We start from the raw sequence: 27,983 nt of genomic DNA on the forward strand, positions 1-27,983 counted from the left end.
TTTACGATTTCAAAACTGTACCAACATTCTTTTTATTCAGAAATTCAACTGTCTGTCATTTGGTAAACCATTATGGCACTTTACAGGATGTGTAAATCAAGCCTTTTCACGAGCGTTTGGCCTATCCTACTTTAAGGCAAAATGATTTCTTATCTATAAACTAAACTAACTGTCGGTCATTAAGAAAACATAATTATTGTGTTATAGCTTTGTGTAACCCAGACATCAGCAACGTTCATTTTACCCCCCAATCTCACTCCAAGCTGAGCTCAAAACTTGATAACCCTGCTGCCGTCCTAGCAGCCACCCAGATATACAGGATACACAGGGCATACAGCAAAATAGAGAGGGTGTCTGTAGGCTACCAAGATTGTCAACTCTTATTCGACCTCTTATTGACTCAAATTCCAAATTACTCCACAAACGCAACTTACATTTGCTTTACTCAATATTCGATCACTGTCGAATAAAACTGCCTTGGTTAATGAAATTATTACAGACAATCATATAGATGTTATGTGCCTTACTGAAACCTGGCTTAGCCTAAACCAGACGAATACCTTCCATTAAATGAGTCTACACCTTCCTCTCATCTTAATTATCATGTACCACGCCACACTGGCAGGGAAGGGGGAGTAGCTACAATTTATCAATCTAGTCTCACATCTCCCAAGCTTACACACAAGTTTAAATATTTTGAAGTTCTAGTCCAAAATGTTTTACCCCCAGATTGGAAAACGAATCAGCCTGTAACTGTGGTCACATTGTACAGACCCCCTGGCCCCTACACTGAATTCTTAGAAGAATTTTCTGATTTCCTTTCCACTTTAACCATCCAAACTGAAAAAATACTTATATTGGGTGATTTCAATATTCATATGGATAATGTGAATGATTGTCTCACAATTGCATTTCAATCCCTAATTGAACATGTTGGGTTCTGTCAAAATGTTAATTCACCCACACACCGAGATAACCATATTGGTCTTGTCATACGGCATAAGCATAGAGCAGTTAACAGTTCTGCCACAACACCCGACCTTAACCACCATCTAATTACTTTTACAATGACATTACAAAATGCATAACCCAATTTAGCTGAATACTGCAGCCGCGGCCTATCTGAAAAAACTAATGCAGACTTTCTAGAAAAAATCTTGCTTACGTTTGCCCCCTTCCGGACCCATGTGGTATCAGAAGGCTCTTTCCTTAATCCAACCGAGGTCGACTTGTTAACTGATAATGTGATGAACTCATTACGCTCAGCCCTTGATTCAGTAGCACCACTAAAAAAGAGAGTAAGGAAACAAGTAAGGCGTGCTCCATGGTATACCACACTGACAAAAACCCTCAAACAGGCAGCGCGCAAACTTGAACAAAAATGGCGTAGGCTACTACTAAATTGGAAGTCTTCCGCCAAGCATGGAAAGATAGCCTTATCACCTACAAAAAAGCACTCAACGAGGCTAAGTCAACCTACTATTCCTTGCTGATCGAAGAAAACAAAAATAATACAAAATTTCTCTTTACCACAATTTCCCGCCTGACGAAGAGCCACACTGAAGTAACCGAATCTATCCCTATATGCCTAAACAGTAATGACTTCATGATTTTTTTCAATGACAAAATTGAAACAATTAGAGATAAGATTAATAACCAATCAGTCTCACCAGATATTCGTACTCCATTGCTGAACGGTAGCGAAAACATAATTGAATCACAGATGAGACGAACAACTTTGAATTCATTTACACCTATCGACATATTAGACCTCACTTGCACAATTTCCTCATCAAAATCTACAACTAGTCTACTAGATCCTATCCCTACTCATCTTCTGAAATCTGCTCTCCCTTTCTTGGATAATGCTTTGCTCCAGATCATAAATAACTCACTGCTATCAGGGCATGTACCACAGTCGTTTAAGTTATCTGTTATAAGCCATCCCTCAAAAAACCTACCCTTGACCCTAACAGCCTGGCCAACTATAGGCCTATATCTAATCTCCCTTTTCTGTCGAAAATACTAGAAAAAATAATGTCCAAACAAATTAGTGCCTTCTTACATATGAATAAAATCCAAGAATTATATCAGTCTGGTTTCAGAGCTCACCACAGTACTGAATCAGCCTTAGTTAAAGTTTTTAACGACCTCCTCATTGCTGCCGATAATGGACATTTAGTCCTCCTGGACCTCAGTGCTGCCTTCGACACCATAGACCATGACATGCTACTTCACAGGCTTGAACATTTGATAGGCATTAAAGACTCAGCACTCGCTTGGTTTAGATCATACCTTTCTAACCGCAGACAATTTGTACAAGTCCACAATAAACCGTCTATCCAGACTATGGTAAAATATGGGGTGCCCCAAGGCTCAGTACTAGGGCCCCTGTTATTTTCTCTCTATATGCTTCCCCTAGGCTCTGAAATTAGGAAACATGGCATTAAATTTCATTCTTATGCAGACGATACACAACTATACCTTTCCGTAAAACCTGACGAATTAACTCCGTTAGCCAAACTTGACACATGTATAAGAGATATAAAGACATGGATGACAAATAATTTCCTGCTTTTGAACTCTGATAAAACAGAAGTCATGGTTGTAGGTCCTAAAAAGATGAGGGATATCCTATCCTCATCACAGGCTACATTTACTGATCTTCGACTCTCCTCATCCACAAGTGTTACAAATCTAGGAGTTACAATTGACCAAGACCTATCACTAAGTAATCACATAAAACAGATTACCAAAACGTCATTCTATCACTTAAGGAACATTTTAAAGATAAGGAAGTCCTTATCCTTACCAGACGCTGAAAAATTAATCCATGCTTTTGTAACCTCAAGGATTGATTATTGCAATGCTCTGTATGCTGGCTGCAATAACACCTGTCAAAAGAGCTTACAGCTTATACAAAATGCAGCTGCTCGCACACTCACTAGAACTAAAAAATATGAACATATTTCCCCTATCCTGGCATCTCTACATTGGCTGCCTGTTAAAAGTCGCATTGACTTCAAAATATTACTTCTAACGTACAAAGCCATTAATGGCCAGGCACCAGAATATATTAAAGATCTCCTAGTCCCATATAACCAGCCCAGACCGCTACAATCACAGAATACTGGCCTTCTTGTAATTCCAAGAATCTCAAAAACGACAGTAGGTGGCAGAGCTTTCAGCTATCGCGCACCCCTCCTCTGGAATAATTAAGTCTAGACTTAAAACATACCTCTTTACTGCCTCCCTTAGTTAGGTATGGTGCGGTGTGGAACTTCACCCATCTCGGGGATTTTGGAATGGACCACCCTGCTGAGTCCTCGTGTGACTGGCACCCCAGTCGCGCGTGAGATGGTTGTCACTGACCATACCTGCGCTGGTGTCGACTACCCCTCACCATGCCTTAGTTATGCTGCTATAGCATAGTGCTGTCATGGACTTCTCATGTGCCACGCCGTACAACCCCCCCCCCCTCTCCTCTCTCCCCTACTCTATTTCTCTGAACTCTCCCTCTCTTGCCCATTCTCACTATGATTTACTGTAACAATATATAGCACCACTGATCACTTCTTGACATTAACCACACTGATTTCAAGTAATACTAACCCATTCTACATTTCTCTTTCTTCTCCCTTACTGTACCTCACTTGTGAGGTATATCATCACCAGTCATCAACCATCCGTGTGCCTGGCCCTCCTCTTACCCATCCCACCTGAAGTCCCATCCTTGACTGCTGTATTACTGTCCCCCTACCTGGATTCCTTCCTACGTATCATACCGGATACGTAATCATCCCACCTCTTGTAACTTTCACCTCAGGTGCTTTAAACACCATGTCCTATTCTCCACACCTGACTGTCATATGCATTTGTCATTGTTTACAGACCTTACTGTCCGTATTGACCCTAGGCAGATGGGTCAGGCCCTTGAGTCGTGGATCTGCTCGAGGTTTCTTCCTACTTGTATCTCCAATTCTAGGGAGTTTTTCCTCGCCCCTGTTACCCATGGGCATCCTTTTTTTCTTCTTTTTCTTTTCTCCCTCTTTTCTTTTTCTCTGATTGCCTACATTCTGTAAAGTGCTATGATACATGTGTAATGTTTTGGCGCTATATAAGCACAATAAATTGAATTGAAATTGACAAATAAACTAATGCACAAAGAAACACTTGAAGAGTTCTTAAAGAGATGCAAACCACAAATAAACGCACTGTATCTCCGGTGGACATGGAGGAGATCCTGTAGAACTTTTTTTTGGACCCACTCAACGTCCTGCTGAGCATGGACTCCCTGAAGGAAGACTCGCTGTTGGACACAGATATGCAGTCCTTCCTCGGGGGCTGGGACAAGAAGTACAGACACGGTACCTTCTCTGCCAGAGTATCCCTGCTCAGCAAAAAACAAACAAACGGCAAACAGAAGCATAAAGACTGAAAGATCTTCATCTTCATGCCCCAAAATTACTGGAAAGAACTTTGCTTGCCTGAATATATCTTCAATATGAAAATGAAATTAAAAGGTAAAACCAAGGAGGGGGTGGTGTGTGTGTGTGTGTGTGGGGGGGGGGGGGGGTGCAAATCAAACAGACTGCAATTACCTGTATTTGGAGTGGATAATGGCATAGATGAATGGATTGTATATAGCTGAGGCTTTGGCTATAACAGCAGGCACTGTCTTTGAGTATGGTGTGAGGATACTGCCATACCTGTAAGAGGAGAGTTTGCAAATGATCAGACAGAAACTCATATGGGTGAAGTGTTCTAGTGGACCGTTAAAAAATGCTCTGTGTGTGTGTGTGTGTGTGCATGCATGTGTGTGTGTGTGTGTGTGTGTGTGTGTGTGTGTGTATCCAAGTGCAGTTTGGGGTCATCAGATGATCCCTGAAGTGTACATGTTTACCCTGCGCAGCGTTGACCCAGCAGCACTGTGTGCAGGGGATCACATGCCACGTCATCCCTCTCTGCCAAACCGCTCGTCTCTCCTCCACTCGGAGAGACCTCCACACGCCTCCCTGGACTAATCTTTTCTTCTCTAGCTCTGCTTAGCGCTGACAAAATGGTGAAATGAACATGGAAATGTGCATTAAGGTCCCACCAAACTGGCCTTGTCGAATCAAGACAAACGTGGACATCTTAAAGATGACATAAGAAGAGCTTTTTCTACAGAAGTGCTGTCAGACGGAAGAGCCTGGAGTCAATCATGGAAAACATCATTCTGTATCAAAGTGACATTTTCATAGACTCTGCGGAAACTTGCCTCAAGTTATGATTAAATGTCAGCTGCCATCTCATCACTGTGGCTCTGAACTTAAAGTGGTCAGACTTTTTCTGCATGTTTGTGTTTTTTTTTTCTCCTTCAGACACCCCTGTCCGTGTGTTTACAGTACATTGGTTAACAGAAAGTGGCCAAAATAAAATTCAAACTGACTTTGAGTGGTGGCTGGCCATTTCCAAGGCCAAAAAAGCCACATTATACCCTACAGTAAATAGAGTCTATACATGTTGAAATGTTTACATGTTTGATCTCTGACAGATCATTCTACCTTTGGTGGCAGAGACTTTATCGAATCACATTTTGTTGTCTGATAGGCTACACAGTATTCAAATTAGGTATTACTGTGCCTCCATCCCCAGGGTTTCCAGAACCACCAAACATTTCCTCAGTAAATCAATAAAATAAGATATAGAGCCTTAACTTACAGTTTTTCTCAGTTGCTTTGGCACATTTCACGTATCAGAATGGTAATTCTCAAAACTGTTTGTTCAAACTCCATATCATATAATCACTTGTGCACATCATTGAAGCCGTTTCTCCCTATTTTGAACAAATAGCAATGCTTTCGTACATCCATGCAACTGATTCTGTACAAATGTCTGCTGTTTTTTTATTTTCAATGGCTAATGTCATGTTGGTCAAACTGCTGAATTGTCCTACCCCATAAAACAAATTGGCCCTATTTCATCGCTTGTGTCATTACATGCAAATGTGTTGAACTAGTTGTCATAGTCTGTCTAGCATATATAAATATATATGACCTGACAGACAGGAACATGAGGATGTATAGAAAGATGTACAGTGGTACACAGCTCTGACCGAGGGGTATTTTACTGTATATTGGCCATTTTTCATTTGCACAATGCTGTAAAAGCCTTTGTTTTCTTTATACTGTCACAATGTCTGTCAATAGAAAAAAACTTTGAAACATATCCACTGTCTTGCAATCAACCCCCTCCACACACAATAATGTGTAACTTTCAAGTTTTGAAATAGAAAATAGTACTGCCTTGCACATTGTTCATTAGAAAATACTTACAGAGTAAACTGTCACATTGACAACACAAAACACAAAACAGTTTGACTATCTTGATATAAACAATGGCATCATGACTTGTCATTTTCATTGCACTGACCATTTCATTGGCATAAATATTTACTTTTGAGCCATAAACTAATCATTTTGAGCAAGACACAAGCTTTTGCATTTTATCCACTATGAGCAGTGCAGTTTGCACTAATTGTTTTGTGAAATATACTATATTAACTACACTAAATAAACTTGTGTAACTTGTGTTGTGTAAATGATGGGCAAAGTGCAAAGTCAAAAGTCTAGCTAAAGCTTATTTAATAACTAGGCAAATCTATTGGCTATTTCAATACAGTGACCAAGATCCTACGGTAAACACTGGTGGGTCAGCTCCCACATTCCACACAATAGCTTTCGTTCATGCACAAGACAATTTGTTCATTGCCTGACTTTGCACATAATCTAAATGCAAATAGATGGCATAATGTGAGGCAGGTGAGTTCCCCAGGCCTTCAGACTCCCTTGTTTGCTCACTGTGGGTATAAACTTTAAGATGTGTCATTGTCAAGGGCAATTTAGCTTGCCTTCAGCTAAAGGTTTGGTAACGGCTACAATCAGTCTTGCATCTAGACTTCAGCCATTGGAAATATTAACTTTTCTCATTAGTGTAAGAGCTAACATGACTGAAGGGGAAAGCATTTTGTTGTGGATTAAAAAGATATGTATACAAAGAAGCTTCACTGGCAAACCCCTGGATGTCCTTTATGACTTAGGGATCTAAATAACTTTGGAGTGAAAAGGAGGCTTGAGCTTTCCCTTCAAATAATCATCATCGCTAACTATTAATAGCTGTGTGTGTGTGTGTGTGTGTGTGTGGGGGGGGGGGGGTGTTCGTGCACCATCAGGAAGCATTGTCTCAGTATTTTAGGGCATTTGAGTTTGATATGAAGCCCATACACTGTGTACAGAGATGTAAAAATAGCTGTCCTGACACAACAGGACACCACTAAAGGCTAGGTTTTTAAAAAGAAAGTCAGTGTGCTCCAGTGATAAGAGTATTTCAATATCTGCTGTGCATTTTTCCCCTTTCCCAAGTCTAGAATGTTCCATGCGTCTGACTCGTACCCGGCCCAGGCGATGAGTGTCACGGCGGCGTACGGAGACCAGGACAGCACGTACACGATGATGACCACGAAGGCGATCTTGGCCAGCTTCCACTCGGTCTTTATGGAATGCTGCTGAATCAGGGTGGACTTCCTTCCGTGACTGCTCAGCCTCTCAACATCTCTATAAGACAGCGAGATGAGTGGAGATAAGGACAAACTCGAATGCCCCTGAGAAGGAAACGACATTACCATGGCACAGAGACGTGGCACGCTGCCACGCCAACAGCGCTGGAGAGTCTAATAATTGATCTATTGCACTTATGGTTATGGTTATGGATATGGATATGGCAGACACCTTTGTCCAAAGCGGCACACAAATACAAAACAACATAATATTTAAAATTGAACAGGGAATAAATTAGAATTGGTCAAACTATAATAAGGAGAATAGTAATAATAAACAACAATATCAATTCAAATATATTATATTTATATGATATATATAATTTATATTATATATATAATATCACTTAATGTGGCATTCAAAAGGGCGTTGAGAAATCGCAGCCTAAATAGCAGGAGTGAGCGCTGCAGAGCAGTCATCGATTCCATTCCAAGAAACTGACAGAAAACAAACCACAAGATCACTAAACATGTTGCGGTGCTAGACAAGACACAAGGCTATATCATTTGGACCCCTGTTGTGGCACTGTATGTCTTCAACCATTTGACCAAGGGTCTCTCTTAGTTCTGAGGAGCACCAAGCACTGCAGGAGACTGGCCTGTCCATTGCAATTGTTGTTAAAATTTGAAACAGAGAATTGTGAAACCCTCAATGGGCTAAATTTGGTGTTGCCACCTTGTCAAGATCATCTTGTCAAAACACATTAACTTGTCATGGCTGAATCAAGTCACATTGAGAACAACAAAAAACCATACAGCTGTCTACTCAAACGTAGGCCTAGTAACACATGCAATAACTCATGCATTTATTTATGTGTTTGCTAATTGATTGCTAATATTGCCACTGCCATACAACAAGTGTTGTGTTATGTGAAGAAGGGGTTTAAAGACTCATCTCTTCAGCTTAAATTTAATTAGTTATGGTTTTGTTTATTTTAATGATTGATATTATTGTTATTCATACTATTTTGCTTAACATAGACTTACCAATTTGTTTTGAACAAAAACAGTCAAATCTTAACTATTGTAATGTTCATATTCAGTAAGTGGCTTTGGACAAAACTGTCTACTAAGTAACCTAACCTAACCACGTGAGGAGGCTGTTGCAGTGTGCCTACCTGCCAGTGCTACGTATAGCCAGGAACATGAAGAGGTAGCAGTACAATATGATCCCCAGGGGGACGAAGAAGACAAAACAGCAGAGCATGAGGGTGTAGCTCTTATTGGAGGGCGTGGAGGTGACGTAGTCCCACGTGCAGGAGGTCATCAGGCCCTCTGGGATGTACGAACCTGTTACAACAAAGACACACCACAATGTCAAATGTTTTAAAGAAAATCTGAGGCCTTAAAAGCCTTTAATCTCACATGGCTATTCAGTTAAAAAAAAAATGGCTACACATTTGGGCATCACAGCCTTCATCAGGGCATGTCAAAATGGTCCCTAAACTGAAGAGGACAGGGACACCCAGTACACCAGAGCAGTAGGCTACTCCTCACAAATTGTTTGTGGCTGAACACCACAGTGTATGACTGCAGCCATACAGAGTACAGCATCTTCATCTCAGCAGCTTCTTGGGGCAGCCGTGGCCTACTGGTTAGCGCTTCGGACTTGTAACTGGAGGGTTGCTGGTTCGAATCCCAACCAGTAGGAAGCGGCTGAAGTGCCCTTGAGCAAGGCACCTAATCCCTCACTGCTCCCCGAGCGTCACTGTTGTAGCAGGCAGCTCACTGCATCAGGATTAGTGTGTGCTTCACTTCACTGTGTGCTGAGTGTGTTTCACTAATTCACGGATTGGATAAATGCAGAGACCAAATTTCCTTCACGGGATCATCAAAAGAGTATATATACTTATACTTATACATAGCGTACCGTAGCGTAGCACGGTGTCTAATTATCTGAAGCTCTCCACATCACCTCCCCTCTCAGTGCTCCCAGCTGGGAGCCTCCTGCTGTTCTGCTCAACTGGTCAATAAGGTTACTGGTTGCATTCCCAGAGAATGTTTTGAAAGACTGACTGATTATGTATAGATATATATACGAAATAACAAATTATTGCACATCACAGCTTTCATATATGCTATGTAGGCTTCCACAGCACTGTGTCTGTTAGGAAGAACACTATCAAATGATAAAGACTTGCAAGTGCAAATGTCAATGCAATGCCTATGTCTGATATGTCTGAGTGAGAACGCATTTGTGTTGGGGCAGTATGTTTGTCCAGTGCATGCAGTGTGTGTGTGTGTGTGTGTGTGTGTGTGTGTGTGTGTGTGTGTGTGTGTGTGTGTGTGTGTGTGTGTGTGTGTGTGTGTGTGTGTGTGTGTGTGTGTGTGTGTGTGTGTGTGTGTGTGTGTGTGTGCGTGTGTGTGAGAGAGAGACTCACTCCATCCGAGCAGAGGAGCCAGACTCCAGGCTAGCGAGTAAAGCCACACCACGAGGATGATGAGAAGAGTGCGCCGTTTGGATGTCCACCGTATGGCCTGCAAGGGCTTGGTGATCACAATGTAGCGGTCAATGGCGATGGCAAGCAAGTTGATCATGGAGGAGATCCCAAACAAGGCCCCACAGAACGCATAGATCTTACAGCCTGTGAATATATATTCATTGTCATCGAACATACACAAATTTGGTGCTACGTTTTAATTATTTGATTGTTTTTTGGTGCACAAAGGAGTGTAGTCTACCTGTCTGACCAAACACCCACTCCTTGTAGAGGGAGTTGATGAAGAAGATGGGGGACTGTGTGATGGCCATGAGGAAGTCGGCCACAGCCAGACTTAAGATGAAATAGTTTGCTGGTGTCCACAACTTTTTGTTGCTGAAACAAGGTAAAAAATAATTTAATTAAGCATTCAGACAACATGTACTATGTGTAAAACAATCGTCTCACAGAGTTATTAATCATATACTGTTTATTCATTCACTGACATACCTATCCTTCTTAAAACAAACAATGCTCACAGAAATACATTGGCTATTATATTGTATTCACTGAATTAAACAGTAGGCTAGTCTCTAAATTTTAAATAACATTTGAACAGTACCCGACTCCAAATGCACCAGAGGAAATGTCACTTCCTGTCTGCGTATGCAGTAGGCTCTACCTCTGATTCACACAAAACATTTACAATCAGAGGTTAATCTTACAGTAGGAGGTAAATGCAACTCCAGGAGCCTACACAGTTGAACACCACCTGTGTTACTTCAACAACACCTCTAAATGAGCAGACAGAAAGCGCATTTGCCAGTGCCTGCAGGCTGAAAACACATTCTTCAAACACCGCTGATTTCCATCCTTCATGCTCTCTTAATCCAGTGCATCGGGCGGTCGGAATTTGCATCGCACCACTATCAGTCTGATTGGACACTTGTGCATTAATCCAGCACCAACAAACCACAATTATCTCTGATTGAAGCTCTGCAGTCGCCACTCACTCTCTCTCTCTCTCTTCCCCTTAGGTTCCTATCCCACCACCCCCACCCACTGACCACAGCATGCGCTAGGACCCAGCTGACTATGGCAATCAGCAGGGGGCATACTTCATTGCCTGCTTAATCTTCTGTAACTGGAAATGCCTCCTGTTTTCCAAGAAAACCTCTCCAACATCAGCCTCATCACACTGTCTTGCATCAGCCAGGAGTAGGAGAGTCAAAGGGACTTGTGGGTCAGCATTGGTTTTCATATGGCTGCTTTCATCCAGGTTAGGGAAAATCCACTCATTATGAAAAGTGTGTGCTGATGGACCTTTGAAAGGATTTGGGAAAAAAATAGACTATTTTCAGTAGGTGAGGTTAGTTTAACGTAATCCAATGTCAGGAGACTGGATGTCAATGATGGAAAGACATGATAAAAAACTGAGCATATGGGTTAAATTTACATTATTTTGTTAAAAATTTTTTGTTTGTGTTTGTCTTCATTTGTTTACATTTTTTTGTTTGTCTGTACAATATGTTCAGCACATATTGTACAGCCTTGTTTGGCCCTCCCCTGAGTTGAGAAAGGGGGAAAAACAATTCCACCCTAAAATAATCACCTTGAAATCCACCTGACATTAAAACAAACAGTGGGTTTGGTTGAGCTGGACCCACGGGACAGCGGAAAAAAAAAAAACACTCCAAAGTAACCCCTACTCCGTAGAAAATGTGTCAAATCATTCACAGCACTGACGTCAAATGAACAAAGTAATGGACAGTGGGGAGGGGAGGCGTGGCCGGTAGTGCTCCCTCGACGGTCAATCATCCACGGAACACATGTCCGCAATCCGGCACCTGGAGCTGTTTCTGCCCATGTGCATTTGGGACTTGAGCAACTAGGACGCAGAACAGGCATCTCAAGCACTTAAACGTTCAAGCAACTGACACGTGAAGATGCCCTGGACAGTCTAGTTTGGCTTGCAGACATACACTACTGTGTACAGTATGTACATTTGAATCTAAAACACTGGAATGCACCTTACAGTCCTGGTAAATGAAGAATTCAACAAAGATCAACAATTTTCTATATTACATGTCAATTTAGTTGACAAAAAGTTGACAAAAACATGTCAACACGTATAGATTTTGTTTTCACAAAGTAATTGTCACACCTTTGTGTGGAAGCTAAAGGTGACAGACCAGTAGAAGTGAAGAGAAGATTACGCACCATCATCACAAGATCACAAAGCACAGTCTACCGTGTGTGTGTGTGTGTGTGTGTGTGTGTGTGTGTGTGTGTGTGTGTGTGTGTGTGTAGCATAGGCTGATGATTGTGTTAGATCTACAGGGGTGGGCTATTACTTCCACAGTTTACGTTCCTCAGCCCAGCAGAGGTGGAGGGCTGAAGCTCGTCCAGAGGACAACATACTCGTCCACTCTGGCACGGCTCCCAAACAAACTCAATTAAAACGGCAAACATTTCCATATCTGAAAGTAGTTCATTAGTGTAGAATTCACAGGTAAACTGACCAATAACAAGGATTTGAAAGTAATGAAAAGATACAAAAAGAGATCACAAAAATGTATGTCATGCATGTTTTATAACTGCTTTACTATGTATTTACTTTTGAACTACTTTAATACTTTTAAACATACTTTTTTACATAGGCCTATGGGCAACACTGCTTGATCAAACAAATCACTCCATCATATCAGAACGTTGGCCCCTGTATCCTTTATTGAGGCAGTCTTGCATCTTGGCCAATGAAAATGACCCATGATGCCTCAGTGCAGACCCACATGCTGAGCTGTGAGAGACATGAAGCGGAGGCGACGCCCAGAGATGCGTTTTTTCGCTTCATGCACCACTGAGCACATCCCATCAAAACAAGCAGGAGGTGGAGCGATTCCAGGAGTCCGCGTTTTGATTGGTCGGAGCTTCTCCCCTGAGGGCTTTTCTAGACTCTCTCAGGAATAGGAACAACAGAGAGACAGCAGACATGTCCTGCTTCAATGCCGACTCATTTGAGTATGATTGTGTTGCATAATCTCATATGTTTACATTATGTGTACATGGCGGTCACATATGCAGCCACAGAAACAAGTGGGGGATGTGGCCAAGGTCCTGTCGACCCTGATTAATTGAGAAGTGCACTGATCTCAATAACTCACCCGCACAGGGAAAGGAAGTGAAATGGTTGCAGGAATTGCACCAATATGTCAGTCTCTCTATGTTCTATGGGTGTCAACACATTAACCCCTTTTAAGAATTATTTTATGCTTTGTACCAGCTACGGCTAGTAGCGGAGTCATACAGCAGAAAAATCAGTTAATGTCCCTGTAAATGTAGGCCTAGAGGCACGGCCAATTGGCGTTACTGTGACTGAATGTATTGAATGTATGCTAATGTATTGAATCAAACATTTCATTTTGTTTCAACCAAAAAATCAGCCAAATCAAATAAACAGAAGTATCACATTCTAATATCCATTATAGTAAGTATCAACCTGTTACACAACTTTTCAAACAGCCTGCATTGTATCCACCACAACTATGGGCGGATTATGAACTTTCAGGCCCCTGGGCCCAGATGTATTAAGGGCCCCCCACTCATTTTCGTATATGTGGGAGGGGGGTTTGGGGGTCTTCCCCCAGAATTGTTTTAATTTGTTTGATGTGATTTCCTGTATTCTGGTGCATTTTGGGGATGGCCAATACTAAATTTAATCAGATTCATAGCCTACATCCTGATTTGATATTGAGGCAATGATTCCATGCAAAGGCTTGGGCTTCAGGGCCCCCTGACCCCTTGGGCCCCTGGGCCTGGGCCTGGTAGGCCCGTGCAGTAATCCATCCCTGACCACAACCTCCACTGGTCCACTTGTTAAATCAGTGATGTTTTCTGAAAAACAAGCCCTACGGTCCATTAGCAGGCCTGTTAAGTGGCCCACAGGAAACAGAGATCTTCTCATTATCTCCCTAGTCTCTCCTAAACAACAGTGAGATTAGGCCCAGATTAGTATATGGACTAAATATCTTCTATGGTGTTAAAGGAGATTTCTCAACAGGGCCACAAATCATGGTCAGTTTTCACAACATGTTTGGACAATTTCCATCCACAGTGGGCATGAGCACACATACAATTTTGAAATGTCACGTGACGTGATGTCTCGCGTGAGGTAGCCTCCTGTTGATGGAAGAGGCTCTGATTGAGCAGCAGAGAAGAGCAGGAAAGAAAAAAACGTAGCAGGATGGCAGAGGATCTCTACGAAGAGGAACGTGACATTTCAAAATTCCAACCTGTTAGTAAGCTAGGGTTTGCTGTTGCATACAACTTCATTTCAATTTAGAAAGAAATACTGGACTATGTTTTTTTAATAAAAAAAACAGCGACGAAATTGTGAATTTCCAGAGCGTGTTACTCCACACTCGGCAATCGACTCCTACGGACTTTCCCCTAAAGATGGCAGCTGCAGCAGCAACATTTCCGGAAAGGTACTGGCTTGATGAAATTCAATCTGGACTCTCTATCCGACCACATAAAGACCTCGGGATACTTCGGTTTGGCTTTAGGGACCCTCTACTCACTACCACGTAAGTGTAATGTTGTTGGAACTGTAGAAGAGATATAAAAATAGCGTTTTGTAGTGGCAAAATTACATGCCCGGGTCACTTCCAGGCTAACGAGTTTTGACTAAAAACGGTAAAATCGAACTTTCTCAAAACACATCCGAATGACATGATTTTGATGTCAACTCAACGTATTTACTCCCAATCATCCGTAAATTGATCTAAAGTGCATTTTACTCCGGATAATTCCTTTAACGTTAGTATTGGTTGAGTGTTGGAGGCTAGTTTGATTGTTGGTGTATTTGTGAAACATAAATGCGGTTATACTGAGCAAATTGATAACAGCACTCTAATTGTCTCTTTTGACTGTCATCCTATTCTTTTCTGACCATAGCCTACAGAGGTTTTTCTGCTGTTGACACAGTCCTTGGTGGCTCTGTGAGTGCTTTGTAAAATGTTACATTAAGACCACAAAAAGTCTATACAAAATAAATGTGAGCATCTGAGCTAAAGTTTCTTGCATTTTAACAAAGGTGTTTCAAGTAAGGAAGAGCATGGTTTAGGCTACAAAGTCTAAAAGTAAAGTGATCATACTTGTAAAATGTTTTGCTTGCATAAAGGGATAGTCATTAAGTGTAAACTGCACACAATGTAGATTATGGCAATGTGGTTATCACAGAACAAAGACCTCTTTTATTCTTACTGTTCTTTCTATTCTATGCACTCTTTGATTTCTTAAAACAATAAATTACAGTATATGAAGAGCCTTTCATTAGAAAACTTGATGTTTAGGCCTATTCAAATACATAATGCCCCACCTTGATTAGAACTTTGTTATGGGAGAACATGTTCACATTGTGTTTGTTAAAAATGACTATCAGCCGATATATCGTTTTTTTAAAAACTCAAATATCGAAATCGGCCTTCAAAATCCTATATCGGTCAGGCTCTATAGGAGATGGAGACAAATTGACATACACACACACAAACACACACATGCACACAAATGCACAGACACACACACATGCACACACACGCACACGCACATCCACATGCACAGACACACAAACACAAACACACAGACAGGCACGCACACACTCACACACACACACTGACACGCACACACACACACAGGCACGCACTCACTCACTCACACACACACACACACACACGCATACACAAAAGTTGTAATATGACAAATTGACAAGTGTGATTTATTTTCGTGGAGAGGATGTACAGGACTAAGCGGCGATCATATTTTGTACCGCTATGCGGTACATCTAGTGTTCACAATAATGTGATGATGATAAGATGACCATTTAGCACTGTTATGGAGAGGGGAAGCTAGGGGATATTTTGTCTATTCTGGTAGATTTTCACAATAAAGTTCTTCATCTCATCTCACAAACTGTTTCTCATGGGGACTTTCAGTGAAATGTATGACATATATAATTGAGGTGAAAATAAAATAAGATAAATAAAAACATAAAAAAATACAAGAGTGGGATCGTTCTGTTTGGGAACAAGTAAGAAAGATTGAAACTCAATGCCTTCTTGTCGCATTGGGCACCTCAGACTAGAACAGTGGTTCTTATACTTTTTGTCTGGCGACCCCCCAAAAAACATGGGCCAAGTCTCGCGACCCCATTCTCTACGACCGGCGACATTTGGTTTTGAAATGTTGCGAGATGGGCATTGGAAGCAGGGGCATCATTGCAAGGGGCGCAGGTAGATATATGACTTTGCGTTAACAGAGTATCCACTTTCTGAGGAACATTATGGAAACACTGTGAATTGGAAGCCTACATCTACGGCTACTGAATATCCCTGTTTTTTAAAACAGGTTGGTCATAAACCTTTAGAAAAATGTCTTTAATTCAGACTGCATATCATTTTGCAACCCCTCCGATATGTTTGGCGGCTCCCAGTTTGAGAACCACTGGACTAGATCCTGTGTCAAAACCCTTGGTGTAATCATGGATGGGGATCTTGGTTTCAGTGATCACATTAAAATTATAACTAAATCAGCATTTTGGCACCTTAAGACCAGAGATTTAGTTTTTTTTTAAACAGGGTTTAGAGAATCTCATCCATGCCTTAATATCCTGCAGGGTTGACTATTGCAAAGCTCTCCTCACTGACCTCCCCAAACAGTCCATTAGACAGCTACAGCTAATTTGAAATGCTGCAGGCAGAATTTTAACTAAAACAAGGAAAACAGAGCACATCACTCCAGACTGCAGGACTTTAAACTGGCTCCCAGTTAGATTTAGAATTGAATTTAGTCCTAGTAATTGTACAAGACACGTAATGTCTTGGACCCAAAACATATTGCAGACATGTTTGTTCACTATACTCCCATAGAAATGAATTTAAACTTGAACTTAAAGGCACACTATGCAGTTTTTTTAGCTTAATGTGCAAGTTTTTTAGCTTAATTTACCTTAATTTAACAGCTTCAGAGTCATTGGAATGGTTATATGACTTTTTTCGGGTTGAATGGTGGCCGTCTCGCTTCCCCCTAGCGCCTGTGAGCGGAAAAACCACCCTTGCAACTGTGGGCCGGCGGGCTGACGGCCTCAGTGTCAGGAAGTATAACGAGTGTAACGAATTGCTTTACTGCATTCAAATACACATACACGCCAGGCACCGGCTAGAAAAAGGTAGCGATGGAGTTTCTCAGACATTCGTCATGACAGAGCCAGCGAAAAAGAAGCAAAAACTGAGAAAACAGTAAGGAATATGCCAATACTGCATAGTTTACCTTTAAGTTGTGATTTCTTCAGTAGAACAGTGGATATCTTTCAGTGAAAAACCTTGCATGAGGCAATATATAGAGCTATCAATTTCCAACTTATGTAAGGGGCCAACACTGTCTTATACTCTTGTATTCAAGGACTTTACTTCATCATCTTTGAGCCTTACAAGATGACAAAAGTGTTTGTTGTGAATCTGCTCAGTAGCTTATAGTTGTACAGTTTTACTCAGTCACTTGGGCTCATTCCTCAGAGCAGAACTGAAACGTCTCAAAACTAAATATTCAGCCACCACATCATCTGATTAACATTGTAAAAGTAATTTGCCATTATTTTGAACAAACAAAAAATGTAAAGATGTCATCATCAACAAACTATGTTAGAAACAGTATTGTAAAGGTATACTGTACATATGAAACCTGATCACCTACAGTCTCCCACATACAATAATTATGTAACATTGTACAGTTCAAATTGATGCATGCCACACAGAGAAAAAATAGCATTGTGCATTAACAATCATTGTCATCAAAACTGCATTGTTTGCATTGTTACATTGACAATATGACTAAGTATTCTGACTCACTTGTTTGTGAACAAGGTCTTGTTATTATGATGATACTGACGTGTACAAATTGTTTTGAGAACTGTTGGGCAAACATTAATAATGACTCAACAAATGCACCAAAGTGACTGAGATAAACTCTGAGTGCCTGATCTCCCAACTATACAGTACGCACTGTGGTTTCATAAGCTCTTGCCACAAATAACTGGTCTGTGCATTCATATTTGCACTGTGCCGAGGGAAATATGAGAATGTCAAGCCTCATCTGAGTTGTGCAGACTTGGATCCCTAATCAGGCAATCACACTCTCAAAAGAGCTTGAAAAGTATATCAATATTTTTACCAAAACATAATAATTCAGCTATTGCACACACAGCAAGGCAAGTCAACAGTAGCTATTTGGACATTGCCAGCTACAGACAAAGCCTCTATCGCTTCTTACAACTGCCCTCCAGATTGCTTTTACTGTTCCTCGAAGTCTGCTTTGAAAACATCCCCCTTGTCAAGAGAATGTGTCTGCAAACTCTCAGCACACTCTCATCCGTGTTCAGTGCTGCATCACATGGGTTTGGCCGGTGGCCCTGGAGGGCTTTATAGAGCAACAGTGTGCTGCTCCCACCAGCTAAAGACAACCGAGAGACTCTCAACCAGCAGCAGCAGCAGCAGCAGCATTCACAGCAGTTAGGATGGATCCTACGACCTACAGCCCTCAAGCTGAGAGAAAGCTCCACAGAGGAATACTACACACACACACACACACACACACACACCACCACCATCCCTCCCATCCCTGTAAAGGACATTTTGTCTAAAAATACGTTATCTTGGAGATGCACACACCGGCGTGCCCGAGAGGCCGGACTGATGCTGTAACACTGAGAGCAACAAATGCAGAAAGCATGTCGGCTAGCCTCCACAGGGGCCCTCACCGTGCTTTTAGGTCCTTGTCAGACGCGCTTGAGTCACGCTCGCCCAGGGGACCTATCTCCGAGACACAAATGCCCAGAGCTCCCAGTAGCCACTTGCCTGCCCAGAGCAAAAGGGGGGAACAGCCGGTCAGTATAGAGACACTTGAGCTCTCCGAAGGAACCAGCCTCTTTTGTCCTTTCTAAGAAAATGAGCCCTTGCTGACAGAGAGAGAACTGACTCAACAGCAGGCATTGTCCCACAATTGTCCCCCAAGACCAGAGTCTAAAATAAGTCTCATCTGCAACGCTGAGTACCATGTCAGAAGGGATCACGTTCAATTGTATAGCCCCACGCCTGCGATGTCATATTTTGTTAATGATGAAATGCTCATCAGCATTTTAAAGATACATTAATTTCCACATGGCAGCACCCTGCCCTTTAGGCAGGGGTGTTTACGTGGAAATGGGAGAAAATGTGAAGGAAAAGGCACACACTCATGACAGAACATGATGCTAATTATCTCTGGGTAAAAAAGTGACCAATATTCCTTGGGGAGCTCTGCAACGCTCCAAAGTCCTGAGTCCCAATGCGCCTACTTGCATAGGAGAAAGTGATATAATTTGTTTGATGGTCTGGTTCCTCTAATGAAACTGGATAGAAATGGTGTAATGAGGCCTTTTGCGTTTTTTCTCTCTCTAGTAGAGAACACTACTGTGACCATGATGGCAATGTGTGTACAACACAACTCAGATAGTGATACTAAATAACTCAGATAGTGATACTAAAGAAATCAGTCACACCGTCAAAAAATAATCAATCCATAAGACAAGGTCTGCATTACTAAAATCTTTAAATGAATCATCCCTTTTATAACAAACACAAGCAGCCTCTTCACCCATAAAGTGCATCAAATCCCTCCTGTGATGTGGTGGCCTACCTGAAGAAGGCGTAGATAACCAGCGCGTTACCCACCACCCCCACTGCACCGATCACCACCACGAAGAACGCCACTATGTAGTGGGCATGGTCCGGGACATCCACCTTCCGGAAGAAGCCTCGGTCCATTGTATCCACACCTACGAGACGAAGGGTTCCCAGGAAAACACAAACACATACAGTATTTATGTTATATTATGTCTAAAAAAAAAGAGCTTGCTCTTTTTGTGTGTGTGCGTGTGTGTGTGTGTGTGTGTGTGTGTCCTCTTAAACACAAGCATATTGCGTGTGTGAACCATTTTTCATCCCTCTGTGCCCCCACTCTCTCTCTCTCTCTTTCTCTCTCTCTCTCACACACACACACACACATATTTCAAGTGTCTCAATGTTTCAAGTTTGCCCTCTTAAGCACAAGCATACTGTGTGTGTGAACCATTCTTCATTCTTCTGTGCCCCCCACTCTCACTCTCTCACACACATACTCTTGCTTATATAAAAGACCTGGCAGCCTTTTCTCAGATGAATGAATGGCTGACAATCACTTAATCAACCGACTGACAATGACAAAATCATCTCGAACAGTGTTTGGTGCTGGGTCTTATGTTCATTCATTGTCTTAGCAAATTATCCATAACTGCCACTTTGACTTTTGGGAAACATTGTAATTGCTATGGTTCCCAAGAGAGATAGATTTTGTGTGTGATCTGCTGTGGTCTGCTTGTGTGTGTGACACAGTATTTGAGTGAATACTGTGAATTCAAATACTACATTTTCATTTTTTAAAAATGCAAATATTAAAATGAGTATCGGTGTAAATATTTACAGTGCTTTGTATGCCATATGTCTATTCAAGGGCTTTGTGTTTGAGTCCAAGCAAAATAATTTGAAAAAACGTGGCAACCAAATTAAATCACACTCTATTTAGCATTCCAGCTCCAAGGACCTTTTTTTGCAAACCCAGTACAAATGACTAATTAGCCTTTATGGAATGAATCCAGGCTTGCCGATCAGGGACACGTGTTTCTCTTAAAACGGCCCTGTATATCTGGGGCGTGTTGTTGGGCACACTTTCATTCATTTTTTTTTTTCACTTCTGGATTTGCATCTGGACATCTGACTTGCTCAGTGTGTCGTGACTTAATCCTGCATACTCCCCGACCGTCCATCTGATGCCTTTGTTATTGTCTCTCCTCTCTCGCTTTTTGGTCGCTTTTGTACTGATGGATGAATGGACGGGTGGACAGGCAGCATATCCTTAACCAGAAGGAGCTCCAAACAAGAATAACCCTGCGATGTGATGAGATCTCCAGAATATAGGCCCATTCAACCATGCATTACCTCCCAGACCGTGAAACTTTTATTTCCTAACAAAAGGGAACATTTAAAAAAAAAAAAAAATGGCGGCACTCTTTTATGTGTCCCATGTATGGTATTGAAGGCCCAGGTCTGTGTTTTTATTGTCTCAAGGCCAGGTCACAGGGGTCAGGCATGAGAGGCTATTTTTCCCTTTCTTCTTCTCTTTTTCCTGATATTTGTTCACAAAAAGCCAGCTGTTCTTGTGGGGGTGTTACGGATATTGTACTTTGCCTGAGGAGAGGAGTTAGTCCACCAATAGTGCACCAGGCTTTGAGATCCCTCATCCGGTGACATGGAGAGAAGCAATAACCCTCACTTACAGTCCATCAGACCCACTAAAGCTGCCTGCCCAAGAGCATTGCCTGTTACTGCACAGAGATATTACACTAACACAAATCTGAAAAAATCGTTTTTATGTGCGATAATTGTATGTGTTTGGGCATTTGCACAGATTCATACAACTCCTTAGTACTATCCAATTGTGCAAGATAAGCTGCCAAGGTGTAAAGAGAGAGACATAACAAGTGAGAGAAGGACATAGAAGCAGAGGGGAGGATAGAGTGCTGGGAAGATTGAGTGACAGGGGGGCTGCACGGGGTACATAAGTGAAGCGTTCCCTCCGTTCGTGGAACATGTGCTGCAACAATTAGCTTCCACTGAAATGGGCTCTATGCATTAGTTAAACTACATAGCTAATTTAACCAGTTCAGTAACATCAGTTGCTTGATTAAGGTTAAGAAGGTTTGTGTCGTGAAGCCTTGCGCACGCGCATTTCTGCCCGAATAGATGTCCGATAAGTGCCCAAAAAGCGTTGCAATATGGCCACCAATTTGAGGGACTTCCCTTAAAGGACTGTCACTCCTACCATCAAAAAGTCAAAAAACAAATGGCAAAACTGCAGTATATATGCCTGGCCAGTAGGTGGCACCTTGGCAGGGTACAGGTCTCACACAAACTCACAAAGAAGAAACAATTCAACATCCGTCTCAGAGCATGTGCAAGTCTACTGAGCAAGTTTGTGTCATGAGGCATACATTCGAATCACTGTTAATGATGCCACAATATCAACAGAAAGGTCTAACATGACATACTGTACATGAAAAAGTAGAAATAATCTACAGAACATCCTGTGCACCTGTGGAACAAAAGATCTTGCACAGGTCAAAGAATCAGCCTCTGCATCCAAATCCAATGTATCCACCAGTGCCCTCTTTGCTGTGAGAGCCTGGCTGGGGGTTTCAGGTGTTTGCTGATTCCAGGTAGCCATCAGACACAGCGTGGAGACACGCCCCTGGCCTCTCATCCATCCCAGGGATGATCCAATGTTTCCAGCAATAGCTGAACGGTTAGAGAAACACCATGGAAAAATTGCTGTATATGTCGTCAATTCAACGTCTTTTAGTGCTCAGACGGTACCCAATACTGACTAAAAGGGTCATGATCCTACCCGATTAACAACGTCAACGTAGCCTAGCTTAGTGCAATATCAAGCGTTCCAGTTGCACATGGGCAAAAAAAAAGCTTCTCGTGCGTTCCATTTGTACATTCTGGCGGCTTGTGACAACTCGTAACTTGTGAAATGATGTAACTTCCTTGACGTAAGAACTCGCCGTGAACTGGGAGTCCTTTGACTTGTACGAGATTGCTTCTCGTCAGCCGAGATTAGGGGGGCGTGTGTGCAATCGCGTCTTACTACTCGTAACATTGGACAAATGGATCGCACCATTCATCCAATTTGTAAGTCATTGTGTAAGTCAGAATGAGTCTGAAGCCTTTATTTTAAGGTAAAAGAACTAAATTGTGTGGCTTTACTTGTTCACTGCTATGCACTTTACACATATATATTTGACTCATTATTCACCATAGGCTAGCATACATAATAATAGCCTATATGAATATATTAAACTAGTTAAAGGAGAATTCCGGTGTGATATTGACCTAAAGTGTGTAGAAACATGATACGAGTGTGAATGTATGTCTCATAGCTCATCTCGGCTTGTCCCCTGCACTCCGAAATCTGGCGCTAGTTAGCCGATGCTACCAACAGGTTTTCAAAGGGGGTGCCTCGGGACACTTTAGGTCAATATCACACCGGAATTCTCCTTTAAAAGAAGCAGATTTTTTTCCCCTCTTTCGATTTCTGATAAACAATTGGCTTTGAAAGAGAGCTCTTCATCTTAGCATATGGTTAAATCTTGGCTTGACACAGGGCTAGGCTACTGTAGGGCAGCTTGTCGCATGAGCCGGCAGAATGAAAGGCGATGCACAGACAGACGTTGGCGAGTGCGCCAGGAAAGGGCCGCTCGCTCTTGCGTCGCTCTCGCTCGCTCGCTGCTGAACTCAACCTACCATCATGTCACATCTTGCATGTTGCAATCTCCTCCGTGGAACATACAGTAAACCAGAATGTGCCATCCTCACAATGTGAGGGAGGAGACGCCTTTGCGGTCGACCCCCTGAGAACCAGCTGTGCAGCCGACTGGCTCCGGTCATTATCGAGCACAATTCAGCAAATCACAAGCCGTGCATTTCCCAGAGAATCTGCCTGAGCTAGCGGCACATGAGAGGAGAAAACATTTGATCCTTTTGTGTACACTGACAGAGGCTGTCGTCAATAACAGTAGTTCTGCTGTGATGAGGCCATGAATAGAGATGCACAGACAGGCTGCATATGGTATTGTGCTGTGGGCATGCTTCACAACACAAAGAAGCTATCGCTATGACCATAAATTGAAAGTTTACAAGGCCTTACTAGCCGACTTATGAAGGGATGTGTTATGAAAGGCTTATAAAACTACCTGCAATAGCACTCACACAGAGTTACAGTATTTTCTTACAAGAAAGGCCTTCAGAAGGTGTGCAAGAAAGGGCTGTGAAGTTACCAACAAAACAGCCTCCCTATGTGACAGACACAGTTATTCAACATGAGAGTTCATAATTGCGGCCATGTTAATTGGGCAAAAAAGGCAATAACTGTAATGACTGAGGGAAGCAATTAAGCTAAAGACACAGTGATTAAAAAGGCCACGGTCACCTAGCCAACTCTGCATTTAGGTGCCTATCATAAGAGGATTTCTTTTCTTACATTAATGTGATCGAATCGGGGTCTCCAATGGAGTCACGCAATGCTCGTCTGGTCCTCCAGTAATGGGAGGCCATTTATGGCTTTTACCATTGCCCTACATCAGACATGAAAAGGATGCTCTTTTACTGGAGGAAACAACATTTATACAACTCCCACATTAGACTGAATATCTAGCACAGCCATGATGCATCGCGAATATAATTATGTAACAGTGTTCAGAATAGCATTATGGGGTTTAAGAACCAATCATATGGAAAAATCCCTAGATGAGAAGCCTACATGAGAGGTCTGGTTATGTTGTACTTTCCTCTACTGTCCAGTCTGGCCACAACAGCCATGAGTTAGCCCTTCACAAAACGTAGTACCTATTTATCTGAGATGAGATGATCGCACAAAATGAAAGTCATGTTTCATACAGAGGGACAGTAAATAAGCAGGTCAGATGTATATGTAATATATACATATATATATATTATTTACATATTTGGAAGGTAATATTCAAGGCCCTACCAATTTCATTTATTGTTATGTGTAATAATACAAATACATTAATCACAATTCTTATGTTATTACACATAGGTAAATATGTTATTGCCATATCTATATGGTTATAGCATGGATGGCAACATTGCTTGACAAATATCCAGGTATGCACATTTGAAATTATATTTCCAAATACAGTTAACATGAAGTGACTTGTTTGCTTTGAATTGTTTTATCTGTTAATATAGTATATGTTGCCTATAACTTGGCTTACAAAACATGTTGGGTCGCATATACGAAGGGTCTTCAGTCTGCATTTTTCTAACCTGTGTCTAAAGATAAACAGATTTTCATTCAGTTTTAGCCCCCAATCAATTGGATCCGAGTCCGACAAACTTCTGACTCAGGCCAAATTCCTGTCCAGTTTGTCATGTAGTTTGAGCAGGCTCATGATTCCCGATTAGAGGACGCCACAATGAATGTTCCAACTTCTGTCCAATCCCAAAATCTTTTGGAAATTGATCTTAATGCCTTAATTAACAAAATGAGGAAAAATCCAACCTTTAAGGACACCAATTTTCTTTGTGAATGAATAATATATTGTAAATAAATAAATGTTCTTCCTTAAAATACAGGGGGCATACTCTAATGTTAAATTTCAGGCAGGCAGGTTTTCATTTTTAAAGACCAGTTATTTCATGGATCCAGGATACTATGTATCCTGATAAAGTTCCCTTGGCCTTTGGAATTAAAACAGCCCCACATCATCACATACCCTTCACCATATCTCACGATTGGCATGGTTTTATTTCAGTTACCCTAATAGCTGGTTTGATTTGCATTGAGAGATGATCTTATGGAAAGTACCCCATGTCAATGTAATTGCCTGTTTCACCATTTTCAGCCAGTGCTATAGCATTGTTGGGTTATGTGCGGTTATCATGCCTCACCATTTGTACCTTGAAAACCTTTAAAAATAAATTCTACCTGCACTTGAACCCTATTGATATGAGTGAATCATTCTATAGCCTTCAAACTGTACTCACACAATGGTGTCTTTGGAAGGCTGTAGCACACAGGTCTAGCTCAGCCAATCATCACGCAGTTGACCAAGTAAGCTGTGTTCAGCTGAACAGGTGCTTATCATAGTACATATTTCACTCATCCCCACTGTTTAGCTGGTCACGTACAATGCAAAAAGGGTGTAAAGGTACACAGATTTGTACCGAACCGGTAAAGGACGTTGGGTCCAATACAGATGTGTATGTACTGAATGTAATGCAGTCTTTAACAGTAATCAACAGAAGGCTTTTTTGCTTGTGGACCATGTTTCAAATTCGAGTTCCCACACAAACATATTAATTGGTGAACCTGGCCATATGTCAGTTTAGTCAATTGAAGTCAAAAAACATTCGACACTTTTTCAAAATACTATTCCCGTTGTGCATCAGCAATATTGTCAGTGAATTTTAGAGACTTACTGTGCCGAAAATGAACCGAACCGTGATTTCAAAACTGAGGTACACATTGAACCGGGGGTTTTGGTGTACCATTACAACCCTACTTAACAAACAAAAGTATGTTTACATGGACAATAATATTCCGATATCAACCTGATTAAGATAATATTATGAATAAGACAAATAAGATTATTCTGATCTTAGTCACATTATTGAAGTCTGTTATAAGTAAGTCTAAGTATAAGTATATATACTCTTTTGATCCCGTGAGGGAAATTTGGTCTCTGCATTTAACCCAATCCGTGAATTAGTGAAACACACACAGCGAACACACAGTGAGGTGAAGCACACACTAATCCCGGCGCAGTGAGCTGCCTGCAACCACAGCGGTGCTCAGGGAGCAGTGAGGGGTTAGGTGCCTTGCTCAAGGGCACTTCAGCCATGGCCCACTGGTCGGGGCTCGAACCGTTATGTGCATGTATACACCTCAATCGTATTATAACATCCTATTATAGAATTTTCAGTGCAGAAATTTATAGAATTAACTGTCTTTGCTAGTAATAATCGGACTATGCTGTGTTACATGTAAACAGAAATATGACTGGAATGTTAAATTAATCTCAATTCTGTATCGTACCAGGACTTATTTTCATCAAACTTTTCAAAAACAGATTGTGATGAGCTGCTCTGTTATGCCATGTATTGCTTTTAAATAAGTCACACACACACACACACACACACACACACACACACACACAGTTCATGGCTGGTCATTACAGTATCTTCTGCCATGGACTACATTATTTTAATTTTATTTAAACATTCTTTGAAGAAAAAATAGTTAAGCTGATTACTCCCTCGATTGCAGAGGGGTATTCCAGAAAGGAGGTTTAACAAACACTGAGATAAAACTTAACCTCTGGGTTGTCTGAACCTGTGGCGACTAAACCCGAGCTGTCGGTTCCAAAACACCGGTTCCAGTTAGTTCAATCAATCCTGTGTTAGATAACCTAGAGTTGTGCGCGTTCACGGCGAACTTATAAAGGCATCATCTATTGAGAGTCGAAACCATGAGTGAAACCGGCGAAAGGAAGAGCACCGTATTTTTCAGAGGCGGAGTAGTGAGGCTTACGAGGAGGAGAGTAATAACAAAAAAAAAGAGCAATAGCCTACTTAAGCACCTGCGTCCGAGACCTTGCTTGGCAGAGAATAGCCTAACTGACCGTGAAATGCGTATGTTTAAGATAGCCTATTTAATGTCAAAAGCACAATTAAATAATTCACTGGACATCACGTATTGTAGGCCTATTGACTGCTTTGAATAATGCTTTCTTAAACTAGCATACCTTGTCACAGATTGAGCGGGCCATAGAATTCTTTGAGAATCCCAAATGTAATTTTCTATTTTAACGCGGGTTCTGCAGCTTTGGGCCAAGTTAAACTTTTGCGCTCCATCATCGGAAGGGTGAATGTCGGAAGGCATGGGTAGCCTATTGGACACATTTCGGTGCACATTTGGAAAATTTGATAAGTGATGCTGACCTGCCAGTTGGTGAAACTACACTTTAATGATCCTCGTGGGTTTGTGTCCAGGAAAACGAATGAAGTTGCGCAGGAACTGCTTTAGCGCAAGGCAAACTCACCGACTGACAGCTTGCCGATATGCTCTGCGTCTCCAACACTACAAAAACTCCCAGTCGGAGAGCGTGTGTAGCCTATTAAAAAAATATTTTATCCCAAATGCCATCAGCATTCTTAACCAAACTTAGTGACAACATGCATAGCCTACCCGGCTGAGCTGTACAGCTATATTTAATCTTATTTATTAATTTTCTATAGGCTATGTTTCCTCTT

General features: G+C 41.6%; 1 protein-coding gene across 3 annotated transcripts in view; it reads right to left on the reverse strand.

Moving 5' to 3' along the window:
* opn4xa (opsin 4xa) overlaps positions 1-27,983 on the reverse strand; it is a 38,256-nt gene that overhangs the window by 3,897 nt on the left and 6,376 nt on the right. For all 3 annotated transcript variants that reach the window (XM_076303139.1, XM_076303138.1, XM_076303140.1), the window contains exons 2-8: positions 19,747-19,885; positions 10,280-10,413; positions 9,979-10,182; positions 8,716-8,887; positions 7,434-7,595; positions 4,602-4,709; positions 4,216-4,390 (exon numbers count right to left, since the gene is read on the reverse strand). In XM_076303139.1, coding sequence (XP_076159254.1) covers positions 4,216-4,390; positions 4,602-4,709; positions 7,434-7,595; positions 8,716-8,887; positions 9,979-10,182; positions 10,280-10,413; positions 19,747-19,874 — 1,083 coding nt within the window. In that variant the 5' untranslated portion in view covers positions 19,875-19,885. The remainder of the gene's footprint in view (positions 1-4,215; positions 4,391-4,601; positions 4,710-7,433; positions 7,596-8,715; positions 8,888-9,978; positions 10,183-10,279; positions 10,414-19,746; positions 19,886-27,983) is intronic.

This window comes from Alosa pseudoharengus, unplaced genomic scaffold (assembly GCF_046254945.1).
Source record: "Alosa pseudoharengus isolate Yale_2024_CS ecotype anadromous, Long Island Sound unplaced genomic scaffold, YU_APseudo_1.1 YU_APseudo_1.1_scf_24, whole genome shotgun sequence".
NCBI lineage: Eukaryota > Metazoa > Chordata > Actinopteri > Clupeiformes > Clupeidae > Alosa > Alosa pseudoharengus.